This window comes from Ostrea edulis, chromosome 6 (genome assembly GCF_947568905.1).
Source record: "Ostrea edulis chromosome 6, xbOstEdul1.1, whole genome shotgun sequence".
Taxonomy (NCBI): Eukaryota; Metazoa; Mollusca; class Bivalvia; order Ostreida; family Ostreidae; genus Ostrea; species Ostrea edulis.
This window is the reverse complement of record NC_079169.1, coordinates 21,384,714-21,409,123: the sequence shown is the minus strand read 5'-3', so window position 1 is coordinate 21,409,123 and position 24,410 is coordinate 21,384,714. Positions and strand designations below refer to the sequence as shown.

At 35.1% G+C, this 24,410-nt stretch overlaps 1 protein-coding gene across 1 annotated transcript; it reads right to left on the bottom strand.

Moving 5' to 3' along the window:
• Window positions 1-10,446: 10,446 nt before the first annotated feature.
• On the bottom strand, window positions 10,447-23,362 carry LOC125683030 (beta-1,3-glucan-binding protein-like). The gene is made up of 12 exons (XM_048923729.2): window positions 23,222-23,362; window positions 23,065-23,145; window positions 22,755-22,871; window positions 22,372-22,499; window positions 16,868-16,942; window positions 16,529-16,595; window positions 14,406-14,576; window positions 14,237-14,314; window positions 13,845-13,959; window positions 11,672-11,740; window positions 11,119-11,242; window positions 10,447-10,688 (listed from the first exon to the last, which is right to left on the bottom strand). Exons 1-12 carry the CDS (start codon window positions 23,328-23,330, stop codon window positions 10,491-10,493), a joined length of 1,332 nt encoding a protein of 443 aa, XP_048779686.2. The 5' UTR covers window positions 23,331-23,362; the 3' UTR covers window positions 10,447-10,490.
• Between the last annotated feature and the right edge of the window lie 1,048 nt (window positions 23,363-24,410).

Sequence of the window (24,410 nt, the reverse complement as noted above, 5' to 3'; positions counted from 1 at the left end):
TTGTTTGAAATATACAATAACCAAACTTCTTGATTAATCTGACCTCAAGATGTAAAACTTATACGGTACCAATTTTGATGCACCAGATGCGTATTTCGACAAATAATGTTTCTTCAGTGATGCTCAACCGAAATGTTTGAAATCCGAAATAACAATGAAGTTTTAGAGCTATTTTAGGGGAAAACAGTGTGCCAAAAAAAGTGGAGTCAAATTCGTCTAAGGATAAGAGCTATGCGTAAGGGAGATACTCCTTAATTTTGAAATGAATTTCTTTTTATAACAGCAATTAAATGTGTTAAAAATGTTTGTTGGTGTTAAACACCCTCAGGTGTTCGTCATATTTAAAATTCGAACGTCCCTCAAGTGTTTGAGTCCTACTTGGAAATTTTCCAGCATGATACTGATGAATATGATAAACGCAGAGGCCCACCTATCGATATTGAGATATGTATTGCTTTTGGGTTTCACAATGCACAAGCGCCCCTCCGTAATTCTAATACCCCCCTGGGAATCGTGGTCTTGTAATTCGCATGCCGACTTGGTCAGCAGCTATAGATCTAGAAATTTGCCTTCCCAAGTTTTAAGTGTAAGAGGCACATGTGACCCTCACAAGTGACAAATCATAATACCTTATTTGTTGATGAGGTTACGACGTAAATGGTGACTCAATCCCTTTCAGATAACTCATCTCGAAAGTCCAAGGGCCCTGGAATGCACTTGATACTGCTGATGACACGTTCTCGAGATTTTGTGCATCTTCTGTTGTGTTCCGTTGAGAGAAGTAAAATTGTGACTGATGGGTTACGGCATGCCTGAGGATCCAGGGTGCTTTGACGGCACCGTCTGGCCCGTCCTCTCTATCGTCTGTAGACGTTTTCTAGATGCCCTAGAATTTAAATTGGACCGAACTGGCGGCATTTTGGTCCCTCGATTGTGTCGATGTTTTGGAATGTGAACACCGATGCAAAAACGCGTCTGCCTCCTAGCAGAGATGGCGTGGAAAAGAAGACGTTCCGGATCAAGACCATTTTCATGTAGGCCTTTGATTAACAGGAGAGAGGAAAAGTGTTGAAGGGAAAATGAAAGTTGAAGATAACGAACAGTGATCAATCTCATAACTCCTATAAGTAATACAAAATAGATAGTTGGGCAAACACGGACCCCTGGACACACCAGAGGTGGGATCAGGTGCTTAGGAGGAGTAAGCATCCCCTGTCGACCGCTCACACCCGCCGTGAGCCCTATATCCTGATCAGGTAAACGAAGTTATCCGTAGTCAAAATCAGTGTACCAAGAACGGCTTAACAATCGTTTAAGCTATTCTAAAATTGTTTCCAAGATTGAGGCGAAATGCGCTTGATTTCTCAAGAAATAGCATTTTTTTCTGAACAAAAAAAGTTAACTTTCATAATTATTTTTGTATAAATGCTTTGTTTTTAACTATACTGGAAAGTTTGTTTCATTCAATTTCTGTTTCGGAAATGGCTTGCCTTAAATAAATACAAACAACTTTAAATTCGATAAAACTACTGCAATCTAATTTGAAAATAAACAATACATATAGCGCGTTAGCAGGTGTGAAATGTTGCAGTTCATACCCTTATATTTTCAAAAACGAAGTTTATTTCTTATATTTAAAATCTACTTGCAATTCTGTTGGAATCCACAGTCTTTACAAAAGACGTATCATATTTATTTGTAATTATATGCACATTGTTTACAACTGTAACGCATTCATTTAAGAAATAAGATATCATTTTTGAATGTTGTTGGGATATGACATGAATTTGGTCACGTGATCAAATCCTATAACGCCCGGAGGGTTATAGTAGATTTGATCACGTACCAACTTCATGTCATATTCCAATAACATTCAAAAATGATATTTTATTTCTTATATTTATATTTTCTATTTTGATTTGTGTTCTTACCGAGCTTCCATGATTATGTAGCAGATGACCAAAATAACGATCGTAGAACACAAAATATAGTTCGTTAGAGTTTTATCGAATAAAAAATTAGAAACAATATAAAAGAGAATATAAGATAGAGATATTTAATTGAAAATGTTAAAAAAAGACGAAACCTGTGTAAAATAAAGGTAATTTAGAGCGTAAACTGAAATGACGACAGGAAGAGTAAACTACATCCGTGATGTGATTTGGTCGCGATCAGCGATGGAGAAACTGGTGTCGGTCTAGCTTGCTAAGTTAAAAACGCTTGTTGATCACAGATTTTGACAGAAATTCAAAGGATCTGAGAGAATTGATGGTGGATATGATGGCTCAAGTTGACGTTAAGCTCTTAGTCAGGTTTTTGGAAAGAAACAACGGTATGTTCATCGTTAGGACTCGCGGTAAACGTTGCCATGCAGGAGACGATTCAAGACAGTAGGACAGATTTAGACAAAGTGCATGTAGGTTGCGTCTTTTATTTACCTTCAGTGTGTGTAAAATAAAATAAAAATGAACTGACGGAGTTTTTGTTCACTTGAGAAATTTCTGTTGTAGGATTTTAATGAAGACTGGCACTGGTACCCTGACATGAACATCTAAATTTTTCGAGCCTCGAAACCAGCCTCACTTATGATCATGCCGAGTCATAGCCGTGATGGAAGTTGCCAGGAAACAACAGGTTAACTTATCATTATAAAGTAAATAGGCTTATAACTCTGTCTACATGTCTTCGCTTCCAATATCATAGAACTTTATAAAATCGCCATGCAGAAGTTGAAGACTGTGTTTAAAACTGTATAAAATGAAACAAAAGAATGGTATGTTTAATGTTTCTCTTTTATAAATTCTTGAAATTCTTGTTTGTTTACAAAATAAAATCTGTATAAATATCCTGCTGCGTTTGTATCTGTTATGATATCATTGCAGTGGCGGATCCAGGTTTTACGAAGGGGGGTGGGGATGAAAGTCAAGTATTAGCCAAAATACTCAGCCATTTTGGGTGCCAATCTGGAATTTTACTCGCACTATTTCTATTATTTAAATTTGTGGCGAGAGTGGGGGGGGGGGGGGGGTCTATATCCCCCACTGCATTGCATAAGCAAGAACCCAGGTAAAAATACAGGAACTGATTTTTGAAGCGGTGATTGTATTCATACGCAAGAACAAACTGATCACGTGACCAAATTCATGTCATACGAAATTGAACATCGATTTTATTAGTACTGTCATATAAGGAAGTGCATTGGCAAATGTAAATATGAGGAAATGGCTATCATTACAAAGAGGTATAGCGCTTTTGCTGACGAAACGGCCGGCTAAGAAATCAAAAGGGAAAACACCGGTTTCCAATAATAGACTGTCGTGTTATTTTTAAATATAAGGCCAATGTTTCGTTAACCAAGATAAATAACTGCCGCAGTTTAGCATTACTGACATTTATACGAGTCGTTCTTTAATCAATAAACCATGTTCCTATGTGGAATGATGAACAGTACAATATCTTCACAGGTGCATTCATATCACACAACAACCCTTTTACATGTGGCATTACTTAGCTCACTGTCTTTTTCTGACATGGCTGCAGCACCTGTACTAGATTTCATCAGTTCATTTGCCTTTGGTTGATAATTCGAGTATTTAGTTTTGGTAAATATCATGACAGTTGCTACATTAGTTTTTATATTTACTATTGAGAAGTCAAACTGTATAACAGTTCTTTTCCTCCCTTGACCTATTTTTACTTATTACATGCTGTGCATTTGTGCCCCTTTTCTTGTAGTATTTGTTTAGCTTTTCGTCATGCCACATTACGTTTGAAAATCCTGTGCAGACAGGAACATGCTAGTGTACACAAACGGAACTACAGTGATCTCAAGAATAAATTCCTTTTCTTTAAGTCGTAACTCGCAAATATTGGAAGTTATGATGAAAATGACTAATATTTGTTATAAGATATGTATCATATTTATAACACATCCCCTCTCAAGAAAACGACACCCCCCCCCCCCAAATAGAATGGGAAAAATATTGGACTTGAACTCGGAATGTATGCTTTAAGTGTAAGGTTACCGAGCACCTAAACCACTAGGCCACCCAGGCATGTAAGTTTAAAGGTTTAACGTTTGACAGGCTGCTAAATCTCAAGGTAAATTTTGAGAACGATTTTTGTCATATTTTAGCCATTTTTAACAAGAGGGCCACCTTAAACCAAATTTCTTCAAATGGACTTGTGTACAGCCATACTCAAGTAAAACAATTTCAGTGTTTTATTTCTGGTTTAGGGTGGCCTTTTGCAACAGTTTGCAATTTTTTAGGCCCATAACGTTACATCTACTATATACTCTATATAATCACGGTGATGTTTATGCTTATCAAATATAGATACTGTCAACATATAGATATCTTTATTAAGTAGTTTGGGTAAACACAAGTATAAACTAACATTGTATAGCAACATATTTGTAAAAAATTATATTCAAGAAAAATTTATGTCGGCGAAATTGCATACCAAGTGCGCAATACTTCTTTGAGAGATATGAAAGAAAAATGGAACAGGAAAATATTCCAGAATATTGCTTTGTTGACCACCACTTTGATTCTACGCACAAGTTCTCTGAAGTTCAAATTTAAAATATTTGAGTTTCTTATTGACAATATTTCCATAGACTTTGGTGATCAGGTCTTCCATTGGAATTTCCATGGGCACAAATTATGCTCCATTATTAGCTGACCTTTGTTTATACATCCGTCTTTAGACGGACGTATTACGGAACAGCGGTGTCTGTATGTCCGTACGTCAGGGTTTTCTATTTTCATTTCTCTGTCACAAATCAAGCTGACACTTTCTATATAGCTTCTTTGTGGGTCACACACTCGATCACAATGCAATTTTGATCCATTTCGACCATTTTGCAGGAGTTATATAATGTTATATGAAGGGTACATAATGTCCCCCAATATTCAAGTGAAGACCTTCATATTTTACAGAGTGCTTATATGATTATTGAAGATCTTCATGTTGCGAGGATTTTGATTTTCTTCAATTTTGGGAGTAGTTGAACTTAGTCAGTTTTAAAGAAATATCATGAAGTGAGAGCATGGATTGTTCTTTTATCTCCTCTCACGATTTTAGACATATGGTCTCTGTAAACAACTAGAAGATGTGTGTATTTGTTTCATTTTTGTATATATGTATTTTATTGAACATAGATGTTAATGGTAAAGTAACAACTCTACTTCATGACAAGCAGGATGACTTCAGCTTCTCCATCGTCAACTTCCCAAAGTAATATTCCATCATCACCTGCATATGGTTTTTATGTCTCCAAACTGATTCGATACGCGAAATCATTTTCTGTGTATGATTACTTTCTAAACAAAGCAGACGACAGACAAATAGCTAGATGCTACATGGATTTGAACAGTCTTGTTTAATGTAAGCATTTCGCAAATTTTAATGTTATAATTATCTTATTTGCAAATACAGACTGTCGTTAGGTTGAATATGGTCTGTCGTTATGTTGAAGATGGTCTCGTTAGGTTGAATGCAAGGTGAAGATAACGAACAGTGATTAATCTCATAACTCCTACAAGCAATACAAAATAGATAGTTGGGCAAACACGGACCCCTGGACACGCCAGAGATGGGATCAGGTGCCTAGGAGGAGTAAGCACCCCCTGTAGTTATGTTGAGTATGGTCTGTCGTTAGGTTGAATATGGTCTGTCGTTAGGTTGAATACAGTCTGTCGTTATGTTGAATATGGTCTGTCGTTATGTTGAATATGGTCTGTTGTTAGGTTGAGTATGGTTTGTCGTTAGGTTGAATATGGTCTGTCGTTAGGTTGAATATAGTCTGTCGTTAGGTTGAATACAGTCTGTCGTTTGGTTGAATATGGTCTGTCGTTAGGTTGAATATGGTCTGTCGTTAGGTTGAATATGGTCTGTCGTTACATGTATGTTGAATATGGTCTGTCGTTAGGTAGAGTATGGTCTGTCGTTAGGTTGAATATGGTCTGTCGTTAGGTTGAATACAGTCTGTCGTTAGGTTGAATATGGTCTGTTGTTAGGTTGAGTATGGTTTGTCGTTAGGTTGAATATGGTCTGTCGTTAGGTTGAATATGGTCTGTCGTTAGGTTGAATACAGTCTGTCGTTAGGTTGAATATGGTCTGTCGTTAGGTTGAATACAGTCTGTCGTTAGGTTGAGTATGGTCTGTCGTTAGGTTGAATATGGTCTGTCGTTAGGTTGAATACAGTCTGTCGTTAGGTTGAATATGGTCTGTTGTTAGGTTGAGTATGGTTTGTCGTTAGGTTGAATATGGTCTGTCGTTAGGTTGAATATGGTCTGTCGTTAGGTTGAATACAGTCTGTCGTTAGGTTGAATATGGTCTGTCGTTAGGTTGAATACAGTCTGTCGTTAGGTTGAATATGGTCTGTCGTTAGGTTGAGTATGGTCTGTCGTTAGGTTGAATATGGTCTGTCGTTAGGTTGAATATGGTCTGTCGTTAGGTTGAATACAGTCTGTCGTTAGGTTGAATATGGTCTGTCGTTAGGTTGAATATGGTCTGTCGTTAGGTTGAATATGGTCTGTCGTTACATGTATGTTGAATATGGTCTGTCGTTAGGTTGAATATGGTCTGTCGTTAGGTTGAATACAGTCTGTCGTTAGGTTGAATATGGTCTGTTGTTAGGTTGAGTATGGTTTGTCGTTAGGTTGAATATGGTCTGTCGTTAGGTTGAATATGGTCTGTCGTTAGGTTGAATACAGTCTGTCGTTAGGTTGAATATGGTCTGTCGTTAGGTTGAATACAGTCTGTCGTTAGGTTGAGTATGGTCTGTCGTTAGGTTGAATATGGTCTGTCGTTAGGTTGAATACAGTCTGTCGTTAGGTTGAATATGGTCTGTTGTTAGGTTGAGTATGGTTTGTCGTTAGGTTGAATATGGTCTGTCGTTAGGTTGAATATGGTCTGTCGTTAGGTTGAATACAGTCTGTCGTTAGGTTGAATATGGTCTGTCGTTAGGTTGAATACAGTCTGTCGTTAGGTTGAATATGGTCTGTCGTTAGGTTGAGTATGGTCTGTCGTTAGGTTGAATATGGTCTGTCGTTAGGTTGAATATGGTCTGTCGTTAGGTTGAATACAGTCTGTCGTTAGGTTGAATATGGTCTGTCGTTGGGTTGAGTATGGTCTGTCGTTAGGTTGAATATGGTCTGTCGTTAGGTTGAATACAGTCTGTCGTTAGGTTGAATATGGTCTGTCGTTAGGTTGAATACAGTCTGTCGTTAGGTTGAATGTTGTCTGGCGTTTTTGATACTACGTACATTGTTAGGGCATCAGTTTGATTTAGATTAGACCGTTCTTTTTCTTTTCGTAGTGATTACGACTGCGGAATCTGATTTCGCCTTTGTTGTTTCCAGGGGCCATGTTTGCCTGGTTCTCAATATTGTATTTATAGGTTTTATGAGATTAATCACTGTTCGTCAATTTCGCCTTTTTGAATATAATTTGAAAATGTTATACAATGTAATATTTATGTTAACCAAGAGGGTTTACTATTCATTGAATAAAGGTTATTATACTTTCATGTAAAATACTCGAATCTGATTGGTCGAGAAGCATTTGAAAAAACAACATATTGTTACCCTCTGAGAGCAGAAAGCACGCCCTCCAGGGTGGTACTCGACAACGGGTGATATTATAAAAAATTATCACATGCGTCAAATTTATGCGCGTATGGTTTGGTGTAGATTGTTAGACGACGTTGTTTGAGCGTTTGTAATAAACACGAAAACCCGCATCGATATACGAAAAATCGCATGACATGACAGTGATTGATCAAATGTCAACAGACGCAAGTCTTTCTGCTTTGTTGTTTATATAACATTCGGTTTAATAAAACAAATATTGCATGTAGTTGAGGGTAACATTGAAAATTTTCACTCCTCGAAAAACCATTGTCAACCGAGGCGTAGCCGAGGTTGAGAATGGTTTTCTCGTAAAATTTTTCAATGTTACCCTCAACTACATGCAATATTTATATAATAATGGTACAGAAATGAATATGTAATATTTTAGATCAATTATTTTTACACGGAATGTTTGATTTATTTGTATTATGGGACAGTATTATTATAAGGGCAGCCAGAATTATATTGAAGGTGAAAGTAACTCAGACTTCTACAGCTGATATTTTTAGTGTTCTTAAATGGATACCTGTTCATGATTATTTTGTATATAGAAAACTAGTGCTTGCTTTTAGGGTTCTTAATAACATGACACCAGAATATATGAACGTTTTTAATTTTGTCAGCCAAGTTAGTTCCAGAACAACAAGAAGTAGCGATAGTGGCATTTTATATTTACCAAAAGTTGGAACTGAATATTATAAACGGTCTTTTAAGGTATCCTCCACAATTTTATGGAATCAGTTGCCCAAGTCTGTCAGAAGCTGTGGTTCTATTACATCTTTTAAATCAGCATATTTGCAGCATTATTTCTCAAATAAGTGATATATAGATATGATGTGTGTGTGTGTGTGTGTGTATGTGTGTGTGTGTATGTATGTATGTATGTATATGTATAGATAATAGTATGTATATATATGTGTATATATATGTATGTGTATATATGTGTATGTATATATATATATATATATATATATATATATATATATATATATGTGTGTGTGTGTGTGTATGTATATATATATATGTGTGTGTATGTATGTATGTATGTGTATATATGTATATATATATATATATATATATATGTGTGTGTGTGTGTGTGTGTGTGTGTATGTATGTTTATTTTCCCCCCAGTGATATCGTGTGTGTATTTTATGTATATACATGTATTTTATATTGTGTTATCTATTTTTCTATTCTCTCATTTATCTGTCTGTGAATATGTTTTATACAGGACCACAATGTAAACTAGTCATTTGTACTAATTGTGCTATCCTGTCTAAATAAAAGAATTTATTATTATTTATTATTATTATTATGTATGGGATATGTATGGCTGCATTAAGGTACTGAGTAGCTCTTAAAGCACCATTGTTGTACAGCATGGAGATACCAGTATGTTATTTTGTACTCCCTTCTTCTTGAGAAGATTTCCTTATGCGGAAACTCCATGCTTTATTTGTTTTCTTATCCTTCATAATACAAACCATTTAACCTAGACATTTCTCCCTATCTATATACATGTACTTTCAAATATATGTCGGTTGTTTTTCTTATGAAGATATACGTTTCATGGCAAGTTCAAAGGTCATGATAGTTTTTCAGAGAATTGAAAATATTGAAACAATAATTTTTCATATTGCTGACAAAATATTGGTAAATGTATATACTAATATTTGTATAATTCATGACGTACACGGTACATGCATCAAACATGTAGGGAACTTATGTTCGAGATAAGTTGTAAATCCATGTAGAATCAATCCAGAATTATCATGATTGCTCTTAACCGGCGATTCAATGAATTTGACGGCCGTCAAAATACAATGAGCAACCACACCATTTATTTTGGTCACCGATGCATTTTCCCTTTTGTTTACTTAAAATTAATAGCAAGCATAACAGACTGGTGCAATCACACTGCTTGCTGCAGTTGGTCAAAATAAATGAAGTATCGACTATTGTGACGTCATTAATCGGACGGTAAATTTAGCGAGTGTTATCATTGTAGGACCACAGCGATCGTTCTGAACTATTTGTTCAAATGATAAAATAAAAGGTGAAGATAAAGAATAGTTATCAATCTCAAAAATCCTATAAGAAATACAAAATAGAGAGTTGGGCAAACAGAGAACTCTTAATATTCCAATGGTGGGATCAGGTGCCTAGGAGGAGAAAGCATTCCCTGTCGACCGGTCACTCCCGCGGTGAACCCTATATATTCATCAGGTAAATGAAGTTATCCGTAGTCAAAATCAGTGTACCAAGAACGGCCCAACAATCTGAATGAAACACGTCAAACAGCATTTAAGTCAATGGTAGGTTGTATTGGCAAACTATATCGTTTTAACGACCATTGCATTTGCGAAATGCTGACTTTAAAACTATATGTCACAATAGTGAGGCTTCCTTTAAATAGGTCAACTGCTGCATGAAGATTGTAAGAATTTAATTTTACTTAACATACTAGTATTAGCCAATGAGTTACTGAAATGATTGTAGCTGTTTGTATATTCTACCACGTGTAATTGTAATAAACAAACGAAAATGTACGTTTCATAATTCATAATCCCGTGGGGATCGGGTTAGAATAGGTCCTCAGTACCCCTTGCTTGAAAAAGGCGATGAAATGGTGTGGTCCTTCGGATGAGACCGTAAAAACCGAGGTCCTGTGTCACAACAGTGTGGCACGTTTAAAAACCCTCCTTAAGCGCCTAAATTTTGCGAATCTTCACTGGCAATGATGGCGTCTCCATACAAGTGAGAAATTCTCGAGAGAGACCTTAAACAATATACAATCAATCCAACAATCATAATTCATATATATTAATATCCTACACATGAACAGAATTACTAGTACTGAATCATTTCTACATAGTCAATCAACATAGCCACATCGTCACCGTGCCATGTGGGTAACCAGTCACCCTTATGCTCCCAGAAGTCCCTCATTGGGTGAGAGGAACCGCCATGCCAGGGTTTGGGTGTGTTATATTGGGCGTTGTCACCGAAATAACCACCCCCTACTGCCACGTTCAACAGAAGATGGAACTGAAATCAAAACAGATGACTAATTAAGTCTTAGTAACTCCTCTATAAGAACGATGGCTTCCCTCCATTACTGAATGCTAGAGAATACAAGTGAATTGATATATTGATCAGTCAAAGTGAAGTGTTATACTTACAAATTGATAGGTCAAAGTGAAGTGTTATACTTACATATTGATCTAAATTAATTGCTCTACTTACATACTATGGGATCATTATTCGTTGGGTCCCAATTTTCGTGGGTACCACTATCCGAATAATTTCAAACCATGACGTTAATGTATGGAAACCATATCCAAGATATTACATCCACGAAACTGTAAAATCTTGGTCATCCATGAAAATTGGCCCCCACGAATGTAATGATCCCACAGTATTGATGAAAGTGAAGTGTTGCACTTATATATTGATAAATTTGAAATACTGTACTTACATATTGATCAAATGGTGCGTTATGGTGACTTCCCCAGATGTTGTTTCCTGAGAAATGAGCCCAATTCCAGTAGCCCTGGTGTGGTGTATCAACACGCAAAATTTCCTGATTGTCAACATATGTTCTGCAAAGTATGCATTTTTATTTTGTAGCAGGTTTAATCAATGTTTATTAAATCAATTTGATACCTAATAAAAAGAGAAACAATGCAATTCAATATTCTTAGCAGTAGAAAGATTGATATCTACATTCCATAGTTTTACCGTTACATCAATTTTGAATTCTAACTTCTCATTTACTGTCGTAACATGTCTACTGTATATAAGAAAATATTCGCCCCCGTTTTATTTTCGTCCTCGTTGTCAGTTGGCGAAATTAAAACTGGGGAAAACTGTTTTCTCTCTCATCTCCCTTATAATATAACTGTGCCTGGGCGAATGTAAACGTAGCAAACCCGTATGCACGAGTCGAAAGGTGAAAATAACACTGTAGTAGAATACAGTAATGAATATGATTCTCCGTAAACTGGTTTATCCACACCTGTGGTACTTACATGATATGGCGATCTGTATAATCCACTGAGTAGGTATGCCATCCGTGCCAGTCTCCACCATTGGCATGTCTGAAAATAAGGACAGGATTATTTCCTATTCTGCTATCAAAGGACTTGACATGATGGTTTACAGTTGAGAACATGAACCACAGGATACCAGTTTAAGAGTAAAAGACAATGCAACCAAATGTTAACACTGAAGAGAAAGAGAAAGTCAAATGACTTTCCTACAATGAGAGTACAGCTTGGAGCCGACTTAAATGCGATTTTGGAGGTATCTTTACTGGCCTCTCACCGATAACATACGTCTTTACAGTTGAACGATTCGATTTTAAGGAAGGTTATGCTAAGAATACCCCAACCCAACATAATAGCGCGAATGGTTCCTAATAGCTATCATTCAGGAAAGATATCGTCTCCGCCAATTTCAAACATCGAAGAAGTGGATCTTTCAACAATACCACCTATGTGTTGTGTACTGATTTTGAAAGACGTGAATGAACTAGTCAAGAAGACAAAATAAAAGTCAGCATCAAAACCCAGTGGGATTCCATAGAATACTTACAAAAGATGTTGTTGAAAAGACTATAGAAATCAATTAAGGCTCTGTGGTTGAAGGGGAGGATCCATGATTGCTGGAAGACTATAGACGGGAAAGAACTCCTCTGAAGCAATTAATATTCATTTCATTGAGTGTGGAAGAGGGGAAATTATTCTATGTTTGCAAAAAAGGCTGACAAATTGCATGATGACTAACCAGCACAGGGATTAATGAATTTCTAAGTCCAGAGTGGTGGGAACACTGGATGTCCTGACTGAATAGAACACACTTGTGATATTACACAGCTGATACAAGAGGAGGATCAACAAAGACAACATTGAAGTAAATTGGATGGATCTTGCATACGCTATAACTTAGTTAATATTCCAAGTCTGCACTGAACATAATCCAGACGATCATCAATAGCTACTTGAGAAATAATCGGTGTAAGAGAGGTCACATCATAGAAGCTACTTGAGATACAAATAGTGACTGCGTACACAATCTTATTCATACTATTATGATGGGAATAACTTGTTTATCAAAATATAACAGAGAGACTGAGGAGCAAAAACTAGCACAGGTTTTATGGATGACCTTATGACCACGACAACAACACGTGTGCAAACTGAGATGGATCCTGGCAATAATAAAAATACGGGTGAATTTTAAGCCAGAGAAATCAAGGAGCCGAAAAATCAAGAAAGGGACACCTGGGAAAGTAATTGAAAAGGTCAGCCTGAAAATCCAGAGTAGAGAGATTCCATTATGAGTACATTAGGCTATTACATGTCTGGGCAAGTTATTCAATACAAGCCTAAAAGGCAGTGGTAACATTGAAGATCTAGATGGATTGGTGAAATTGGTGTTTGGAAGATGGACAATCAGGACTATAGGAAGTTCAAACCCTGACTCTACCAACATTGGCTGCTACCTCGACAGTCTTGGCTTCTCACTCTTTATAAAGGGAGAACCATCGCCAAGTTTGTGAGACGATGGCTTAGCGTGCAACTAAGCCTATATAATGTGGGACAGTTAAGCAAATTCGCAAACTCCAGTCGCCAATATCTTCGCTAGTTCAGTATTTCAAGGTCACCAAAGCCAGACTTGTACCTACCCCGCGCGGACGAGAAGATCATAAAAGCAGAAATTGAGATAAGATCAGATAGAAAATGGTCAACAAGAAGCGTGGTGAATCAGGAAGAAACCAGACTCGTACACGGGGACATCGTGGGAACTACAACTACAGGAAGAAAGGGAGTGGCACGTGTGATGGAGAGTGCAACAAAACCTAGCCAGAGTTCGACAAAAACTAACCAAGGAGAGAAAGAAATATGGTACATTGTGCAATGTCGATGACTTTACATAGATATATAATGTACATTTATAGCCCCACAAAATCAGTAACTTTCGTTTTATGTCAGTTGAGAAAAGTTCTCCAATTTAATATTTCCCATATTTTGATAAGTATGGTAAACATACCATACTTATCAAAATATGGGAAATTACAAGATTGATTATTGTTTTGTATGAAGGTGAAGGATGCTGAAATGCACATTGAATTTGTTACAGAATTGTAATGTCAATGTTCGGAAATGTGTAGTACACTTTGCTTGATTTGGTCGTCCTTACTTTCCGTTGTGGGTGAGGTACCAGGCGTTGTGGTTAGAATCTGGACCCCAGTGTAACGTGGAGGCAATGTAACTTACTCCATGGTTAGAACCACCTTCCACTGCTCGAATATTTCCTGGATATAAATAGGGTATTCATTATTTTAAAACCAAAACAAAGTTAAATGAAAGTAAGTGCATGTGGTTCATTTCGTTTTTCCTTCTCTTCGTAAATCTTGACAAGTGAGAATTGAAATATACGTTTTCCACATGATGTTTTACTGTTTTTATGATATCGTTTCTACATTAACTGTTCTGTTGAAAATGAAGTGTTAAAAACTACTATGTCGTGAGTATCATATCATGAGATATATGGTGAGTATCATATCATGAGATCTTATGTAGTTTAGTTACCCTTGGATTCCATAATGTCGATTTCACCAGATCTAGGCCAACCTCCGTAATGACGATCACGTGACAACATCCATATAGCTGTTCCAAAAGGATTAACAATGTGGTGACTAACAGTAATATGTGTGGATGAATTACTCTTCAAGTATTCTGTAAGTCATAGTCGGTTTACCTGGCCAAATCCAATCTCCTTTTGGGATTCTCGCACGAACGTTCACTCTTCCATATTTGATAGCGGCGTGTGATGTCAATTTGCCCGACATAATCGGCGGGAGAATTTCCTGTCCGAAAGCCGTTCTGTCACAACCCCAGTTCACTCCATTTGTGCATGCATGCCAAAGACCTACAGATAAAATATTCTTAGAATCACAGATGTAGTTTACTAAATACTTCCATTCACAAATTAAAGGGCACAAGCTTGAAAGAAAAAAAATTCATTGCTACCAGGGTACATGTACAATGTATATAAGATTAGAAACATGTATCTAAATATAAGAAAACATTATTTGATGACGTTGATAAAAAGAGTATATCAGAATCAACAGCGAGATCTGAATGACGGGTGTGAAAACAAAAATTCCGGAAATTATGCAATATACAAGTACAACATATAATGCTACTGCCAGACAAAACAAGAGGTTGGAAAGTTTCATCCATATTTAAAGGTCAAGTACGGTGAAAATAGATTTGAAAATAAAGTTTACAATTCATGAAAAACCATTTTGAAAAGTGTAGTTCTGCGTTTGTTTGTTTCTTTTGAAGAAAAAAATCCAGGTAAGTATGCAAAATAGCTATTCAAATATCGTTACTCATAGAAACGAATGACGGAATCATCGCCTCACCCTATTACATCATCTGAAACAGTTGTATTTATTTACACATATAACGCTACTATACTATCGTTTAAATTCCTTTGACAAATAATGATTTGGAATACATGAACACTCATGTTTGACTTTTTTTTAAAAGAAAAAACCGCCGCGGTGGCCGAGATGTTAGAGCATTCGTCCCGCATGCGGAAGGCCAGGGTTCGATCTTCATGAAAAATTGAGAAATATTTCAAACATATGAGGCATATTTGAGATATCTTTTGGGAACTTCATCAATCAATATAATTAATTTTGGAAGAACATGACGGAGAACAATTTGATTGATGGATTGGTTGTGATTTTATGCCGTTTTGGCAATATTTTTAAATGTCATTTTACGGCGGGGTCCATATGAGAATATATAAACACGTGATGAATGACTCATTTGAAATAACTTTTAAAAAACAGTCTACAGATCTGATATGTGATATTTTTGTCCATTCCATACGTACCGGTACACAGTAAAATCCTATTTATCAGGTAATTACATGTAGATCATGAAATAAGATAAATTATATCATTATCTTGACCTGCACTAAGAAATATAGCATACATGTCTTTTCTGAATTTGATATCGTTTTTTTTTTTAATGACACAGCATGCTAGAATCGTATGGATATTTCAAAATGGAGGGGCCATAGACTATAATACCACTCTCTGTTTTACAAGGTCATCATTTTCAAAGCTCTGAAATATTCCTTATTAGCACAAGAGAAAAACAGTGCATGAATTTGAGTTTCATGTTCCTTTAATTCTCTCATGATAAAACAATTTGCTCATTAGAAAGCATGATCTTAATTCAGTTTTGGAAATTGCATTTTTAAAATATATGTACACGTTTCTTCTTTTGGATTGAATAAACTATCTATGAATTCTTTTACCGTGTTTTATCATTATTGAATTATTATTACAAAATGAATTACAAGTAATGATTGCTCATTTAGACAGTTACTGTTCTAAGATCACCTTAGCATAACCTCTCCCACCCACGCCACCGTCTGTCAGTACTACCAGTACTTTGATTATGTATAAAACTCAAGTTTTAGGAAAACAATCGTACTTGACCTTTAAGGGATCGCTATACTTCAGTTTGTAATTTATAATTCATAATGTCGAATACATTTATAAAACATCGAAAAATAACTAGAAAAATGTTTATTTCATTGAATATAATGCAATAGTTCTGCTGTCTTCGTTTATGACATCAGACCTACCACAGTACTTTACTGTGCTTATAACAAATCTTTTATAATTCGTAATATAATGTTAATGGTCTTTTTCGGGAGCCCCCCCCCCCCCCCCCCCCCCCCCCCGAAGCAGTAAGTTTGAAATGATGACGTACGTTACATGTTATGGCCAATAACTCCGCTCACTTAGTGCTGCGTCATTTAACTTTATTCCTAACTTTATGAGTAACAGAACTTACCATTGCAGTCCATTCTTCCATTGTACAATTTACCATTGTCAAACGATGGATGGTCGACGGTTAACGTCTTCAAGTATAAATCATTACATTATGCCACAATTATTTCATATTATGTGCGCATATATATATATATATATATATATATATATATATATATGCATATCATGGAGTGATGACATCATCATATTTAGATTTCCTCATATAATGACAGCCTGGATAAAACCACCACGTTCTCCTTACAGCCTCATGGAGACTGTCGTGAGAAGGGGGATGGTGTTTCAATCAGACTGATAAAATGTATGAGATGTAATGTCATTTCAGTGTAAATTCTATACTAACCGGTTTCATGTACAAATATCCATTCGCTGTGTGCAGGTTATTGTACTCCGGCGTGTAGACCTGGAACTCCCCATTCTGAAACGAAATATATGTCTACATAGATTCATGTCGGTGTTGGTGGTGGGAGAGGGGGGGGGGGGGGTCATACCTGAACCATATGATAAAATGTTGGCCTATATATATTATGCGGTTGTTGCTAAAACGCGGAACAGCAGAAAACAGAAAATACTGTATACAATAAGGAGGACAGCATTTTGTAAAATCAAGACTTATTATGAACCAGGGAAACAGAAAGTACAAATATAACGGGAAGTCATCCCCAGAATCCACCGTTTCATATGCTTCATACTAATGCATATGTATTTCAAAACCATTATAACTTATTATGAAATATATTAAAATATCAATCACCTGTGGATACCATCCGCTTTTCCCGGCTTTGTCATTTTCTGACACCCCCTCCCCCGATTGTGACAGTATGTTGTTTCACAAATTAAAACAAAATGTGCTTGTGAAACACAAATGCCCCCGATAATGGCCAATTCTAAAGATGGCCAATGTCACAAGGACAAATATCTTGGTACAAGTAGAAAGATCTTGTCACAAGAAATGCTCATGTGCAATATAAAAGATCTAGTATAAATTTCAGGAAAGTGGTAGGAACTGCAGAAGAATTTGAAAATGATATATTTTTTTGTGGAGATTTTAATTTTGTTATAAACCCTAAACTGGATTATAAACATTATAAAGAAAATACCACTAATAACCCTAATGCTAGAAGTGTTATGTTAGAAACAATGGAAGATATGGATATTTTTGATATTTTTAGAGAATTACATCCCGAAAAATTTAGATATACTTGGAGGAGGAAAAATCCCACAAAATTGGCTAGATTAGATTTCTTTTTGGTTTCAAGATCTTTACTTAATAGCATTCAAGATTGTATCATAGATCCAAGCTATAGGTCAGATCATTTAATGGTAATATTAACTATAAAAATGCAAAATTTTAAAAAAGGTAAAGGACTGTGGAAGTTTAACAATTCATTGCTTTACGATCAAGAATATGTTAAAAATATAAAACGTATAATTTTACAAACTAAACAACAGTACATGGCTTCTGTTTACAGTAAGGAAAATATTGGCTCTATTCCGGATAATGAAATCAATTTCAAATTAATGATCAGTTGTTTTTAGAGGTTTTGCTTATGGAAATTCGAGGACAGTCTATATCATATTCAACATACATTAAAAAACAAAAAACCAATAGAGAAGAAGAATTGAAAACACTAATCAAGACTCTTGAAGATAAGGAAGATTCAGGTACATGTAACATAGGAGAATCTAATTGTAGTGTGGATGAATTAAAGAAAGAGCTGGAAAAAAAATAAGAATTGAGAAGTTAAAAGGTTCGATGATTAGATCTAAGGCAAAATGGATAGATGAAGGAGAAAAACCCACAGAATATTTCTGTAATCTAGAAAAAATAAATTACACAAATAAGACAATTCAAAGAGTTGAGAAGGAAGATGGAAAGGTTATTACAGATCAAGATGATATATTGGAAGAAACATGTAAATATTATGAGAACTTGTACAAAATAAAAAAAAAACACAGGGTGAATTGAGGGAATGGGAGAGAGATTAAGTATTTGAAAATATAAGAAAACTATCATATGAGGAAGCCAATAACTTAGAAGGGGGGATAACCTATAAAGAAACAACAGACACATTAAAAAGAATGAATAATAATACTAGTCCAGGAAGTGATGGTTTTACAACAGAGTTTTTCAAATTTTTCTGGACAGATTTAGGCCATTTTGTAACTAGATCATTAAATTATGCATATGAAAAGGGAGAACTATCTAGTACTCAAAAACAGGGGGTTATCACTTGTTTACCAAAACAAGACAAACCAAAACAATTTTTAAATAACTGGAGACCAATAACTTTATTAAATGCTGTTTACAAAATAGGATCAGGATGTATAGAAAATCGAATAAAACATATTCTACCAAAATTAATAAATGGGGATCAAACAGGATTTATACCAGGCAGAAATATTGCAGAAAATACTAGACTGATTTATGATATAATGAACTATACTCAAGTAAAAAACATTCCAGATCTAATTCTACTCATAGACTTTGAAAAAGCTTTTGATACGGTGTCTTGGGATTATTTAATTCGTGTTATGAAACTATTCAATTTTGGTTAATCTATCATCAACTGGATTAAAATTTTTCTTAACGATATCACAACAACAATAAATCAGGGTGGAAATCTATCTAGATGGTTTTAAAATGGACGCGGCTGTAGACAAGGGGACCCTATCTCTCCCCATTAGTTTCTATTGTGTGCAGAAATATTAGCAATAAAGTTATGGGGTAATAATAAAATCAATGGTATAAGAATTGGAAATAAAATGAATCTCATCTCGTAATTTGCAGGTGATACTTCTATTTTCTTAGATGGCACTAAAAACTCACTGGAAATTGCTTTGAATGAACTAAAAGACTTTAGAGAAATGTCATGACTATCGGTTAATTACTCTAAAAGCCAAGTAATATGGATTGGAAGTAAAAGGAATGCAATAGGAAAATTAGTGGATGATACAGAATTATCATGGAATGAAACAAAATTTAAAGTATTAGGAATTGAGTTTGATACTAATTTAAGTCAAAAGGTGAAGATAAATTATGACCAAAAAAATTGCTTCTATTAAGAATTTATTAAAACAATGGAAAAGAAGAAATCTGACTCCAATTGGCCGCATAACTGTTATAAAATCTCTAGCAATATCAAAAATTGTACATTTGTTTATTTCTTTACCGAATCCATCAAAAGATACTAATGACCAGTTAAACTGTCTATTTTTTGAATTCCTGTGGAAAAGTCCTGTTCATAAAGTAAAAAGGTCTATAGTTACCCAGGAATATGAAAAGGGTGGTTTAAACATGATAAATATATAAAAAAAAAATTATTGCAAGTATGAAAATATCTTGGGTTAAAAAATTGCTGCAGAGTTCAGCAAAATGGCAATTTGTCATAGGCGAAGATATCAAAATTAGTCAAGTCATTAGATATGGCCCAACATATGCATTAAAGAATATTGAAAAATCAAAAAACAAATTTTGGCAAGATGTTTTTAATTCTTGGGGAAAAAAACTGGAGAATTGTTTTGAAAATGAATTGACACCAGAAAAAATGGGTAAAACTGTTCTCTGGTACAATGAAAAACTTAAGGTAGATAAAAAATTAATGTCTTTGAAGGAATGGAGTAAAAACAATATTTGCCTAATAAATTCGTTGCTGGATGAGGAGTGGAATATAATGACTTATGCTCAATTCAAAACAATATTTGATATTAAAACAAATTTTTTGGAGTAACACAAGCAGTAAAGAAAATGATGAAAGATTTTAATATTGATCATCTGATTAAAGAACAAGAACCAACTATTCCCTTACACATTTTACCTTTATTAGATAATAAAACCAACAATAGAAAAATTTACAAAATATTGAATTCTAGCACAGAAAAACCAACTGGACAAAAAAAAAAATGGGATAAACAATTTGAAATATCTAGTGAAGAATGGAGAGGAATTCATAAGGATGTTTTTATGAACACAAAAGATAGTAAATTACAATGGCTACAATATTGAGTAAATCATAGAATTTTAACTCCAAACACTTTTTTGAAAATGATTGGGAAATCAGACAGCGATTTATGTACTTTTTGTTTAGAGGAGAGAGAATCATTGGAACACATTATGTATGATTGTGAAAAAGTCAGTATTTTTTAAAGAAATGTGCAATGTTGGTTTACTGAAACCTTTTCATTCAATATTATAACTGATAAGAAGACTTTTATCCTTGGATGTTCGAAAATTAAAATGGTAAACTTTGTAAATTACTATTTGAAACATTATATATACTGTTCCAAATGTACAGGAGATTATTTGTCATTGAGTAACTTTAAAGCCACTTGGACTAATGTATACAGAGTGGAAAAACAAATTGCAAGTAATATAAATTTGCCATTTAGAAGTTATGACGAATGTCAATTTTTTTAAAAGTAGGTCAAACTCCAAGGTCAAAGTCACAGGGTCAAACATTTTGGTACCCACGGAAATGTCTTGTCACAAGAAATACTCATGTGAAATATCAAAGCTCTAGCACTTGCTATTCAAAAGTTATTAGCACGGTTAAGGTTTTTAAAAAGGTAGGTCAAACTCCAAGGTCAAAGCTCTAGCACTTACTATTCAAAAGTTATTAGCAAGGTTAAAGTTTTCAAAAAAGTAGATCAAACTCCAAGGTCAAGGTCACAGTGTCGAAATTGTTGGTACCCACGGAAAGGTCTTGTCACAAGGAATACCCATGTGAAATATCAAAGATCTAGCACTTACCGTTCAAAAGTTATTAGCAAGGTTGAAGTTTCAGACAGAATGACAGACAGGACAAAAACAAAAACAACATAAAAATGAAATAAATATACAGAAAAAGACTTAAATCACAATTTATACAATGAAAATAGCCCCCTTTATTACTTTATTCTAGCTGCTACTTTAAGAAAAGATTTTAAGAACCTTTCCAATGAATAAGAGGTTTTCACTCGCACCCCTCTCTCCGTACCTATATAATATATGTAATGAAATAAACCTGGTCAAAGAATATTTTTTATCTTAATAAAAATAAAGCACATTTTCCTGATTTTTGTGCTATGTTAGCCACATTAATCATTCAAATTCTTAAATGAGTGTTGACCCCGAAGAGATACAGCGAAAAAGCCCAAAAGGGATTGAAACAGAATCAATGAAAACTAAAGTGAGATTTATTACCCTAGTAACCAGGTGTAGAACTGAATGAAGTTCAAGTTAAAAAATATAAACATCTAATTTGATTTAGAACATTTTGGGGAAATTGTTGATTTCTTTTTTATCGTTTCAATATTGGTGTTTTTTGGGGGGGTGGGGGGTGATTGATTGATTGTATATTGTTGAACGTACCACTTGAGAATTTTTCACTCATATGGAAACGTCACTATTGCCGGTAAAGGGCTGCAAAACTTAGGCCTATGCTCGGCGCTTATGGCCTTTGAACAGGGAGGGATATTCATCGTGCCACACCTGCTGTGACGCGGAGCTCTTTTTTATTGCGGTCTCATCCGAAGACCGCCCCATTTAGTCGCCTCTTACGACAAGCAAGTGGTACTGAGGAGCTATCCTTATCTGGATCCCTACGGGACTCCAGCGTAGAAGAAGGCAAATGTCATGTTGGGCGAGGGACTGGCTGTCATAGGGAAAGAAGTTGCGGTACACACACCACATTCTTTTTCAATTTTGGGTCTTCAACTTCCCTCTTTTGGGGTTGTAAAAGGTACAAACATGGGTTGCAACCTCCATTAAAATATTTTCAGGATCAAACTTTGAGCAGCATTTAAAAAAGATACATGTAGATATGTAATGGACAATGTTACAGCTACTGTCGTTTTATGAAAACTTACACCGCCTCCCCATGAGCTGACTTCTGTTGTGTAAGAATCTTTGTTGAAGGAATTGAAATCGTCTCTAAATACTGTGTATGACCTCTTGCTCTTTCTGGGAATCATCAGATCTCTGGGGATAAGGATAACTAAAAAAAAAAGTTCTCTGTGACATTTCAAAATCTTCATGAAAGTTGAAATGAACTACCAATATAGTTTGTTTTGGTACCGAGATCAGATTTCTTAGTCAAAATCATAAATGTAATGATGTTAAAATAAAAAATAAAACATTTTCTGGGAAAAGTTTTGTGAAAGTGTTCGGAAGCAATGCAAATAAAAAAAAATAATGAAAAAACAATACGCCAGAATGACAATAGTCTGATTGTAGTTCTGAATATTGAGACCTTTGGTCCATTCAGAGTCGATCCATTCGTTGTGAAACAAAACAGAAGTCTTGTATTCTATTAGGTCTCCAGTCTGAGCGTTGGCATCAATATCCACCAACTCCCATATATCGTCATCTAAATTGGTAAAAATATATACGCCCATTATTATAATGAGATTTTTGTTGGTAAATCTCCGTTATGAGCTTTGATTATTTAAGAAGAGGTTATTTGATTTTCTCTTGAATTGTTTAGTGTGTATTTACAGTAATAGGATTATTTGATTTTCTCTTTCATTCTTTACTGTGTATTTACAGGGATTTTCACTCACCATTCTTGTCCTCCACTCGGTAAATCCTCTCTCCATTTTTGGCGCGGACTGTGTAGATTACATGAGATATGCCGTCCTTATCTATAAAACACATGTATCTCATGCACAAATTACAGTTTGTATTAATTATGTTTCATTAATTTGTAAAATTATTTACCGACAAGTCCCAGCCTCAGTCCCGACTCCCCAGTGATAGAGACTTCGGGATAGAATTGTTCGGAAGATATCGCTACAGCGAGCAATAGCAGAAAGCCTATCACTCTCATTGTTAACCCTATTTTGCCTCTTCGAACGTCCCTTATCGCCTTTTATGTGAATTCTCTTGACCTATCCTGATTTTATAATCATTATCATTTACAACCAGTGCGGATCCATTATTAACCGTGTCTGCGACGAAAAGTTCATTCTTGCCATCTTACTCTGTCAACTTGAGGCGTTTCACGAAGTCGCGTTCACACCGCGACAAAATAAACTACATTATTTATGTAAACTTCATTGTTCATTTAAATACAGTTCATGTAAGCTACATTGTTTGTGTAAAATACATAGTTCATGTAAACTACATTATTCATGTAAACTTCATTGTTCATGTGAACTACCATGTTCATGTAAACTACATTGATCATGTAAACTACAATGTTCATGTAAACTTCATTGTTCATGTAAACTAGATTGTTCGTGTAAACTACCATGTTCATGTGAACTACATAGTTCATGTACACTACATTGTTCATGTAAACTACATTGTTCATGTAAACTAGATTGTTCGTGTAAACTACCATGTTCATGTGAACTACATAGTTCATGTAAACTACATTGTTCGTGTAAACTACATCGTTTGTGTAAACTACATTGTTCATGTAAACTAGATTGTTCATGTAAAATACATAGTTCGTGTAAACTACATTGTTCATGTACACTACATTGTTCATGTAAACTACATTGTTCATGTAAACTAGATTGTTCGTGTAAACTACCATGTTCATGTGAACTACATTGTTTATGTAAATTACATTGTTCATATATTGATACAGTTGGTTTAATTACTACCAATGGATGAAATTGGGAATTAAAATTGTCGTAATATTAAATATTTCAAAACAGATGTGTAAGTAGATTCTGCGAATGATTGGCAATTTAATTTATTTATTTTTATATTTTGCAATATATATTTAGGCAGTGTTGGTATCGAGTGATCAATAATCGGAGCATTATCTCCATTAGGCGACCTGTTACAATTAGAGTTCGCTAATGAATCTGTGATCACACCGACCAATCGACCTTGAACTATTTACTATACATCGATTTACCATTTTATGCCCCCGAAATCGGATATTCGGGGCATA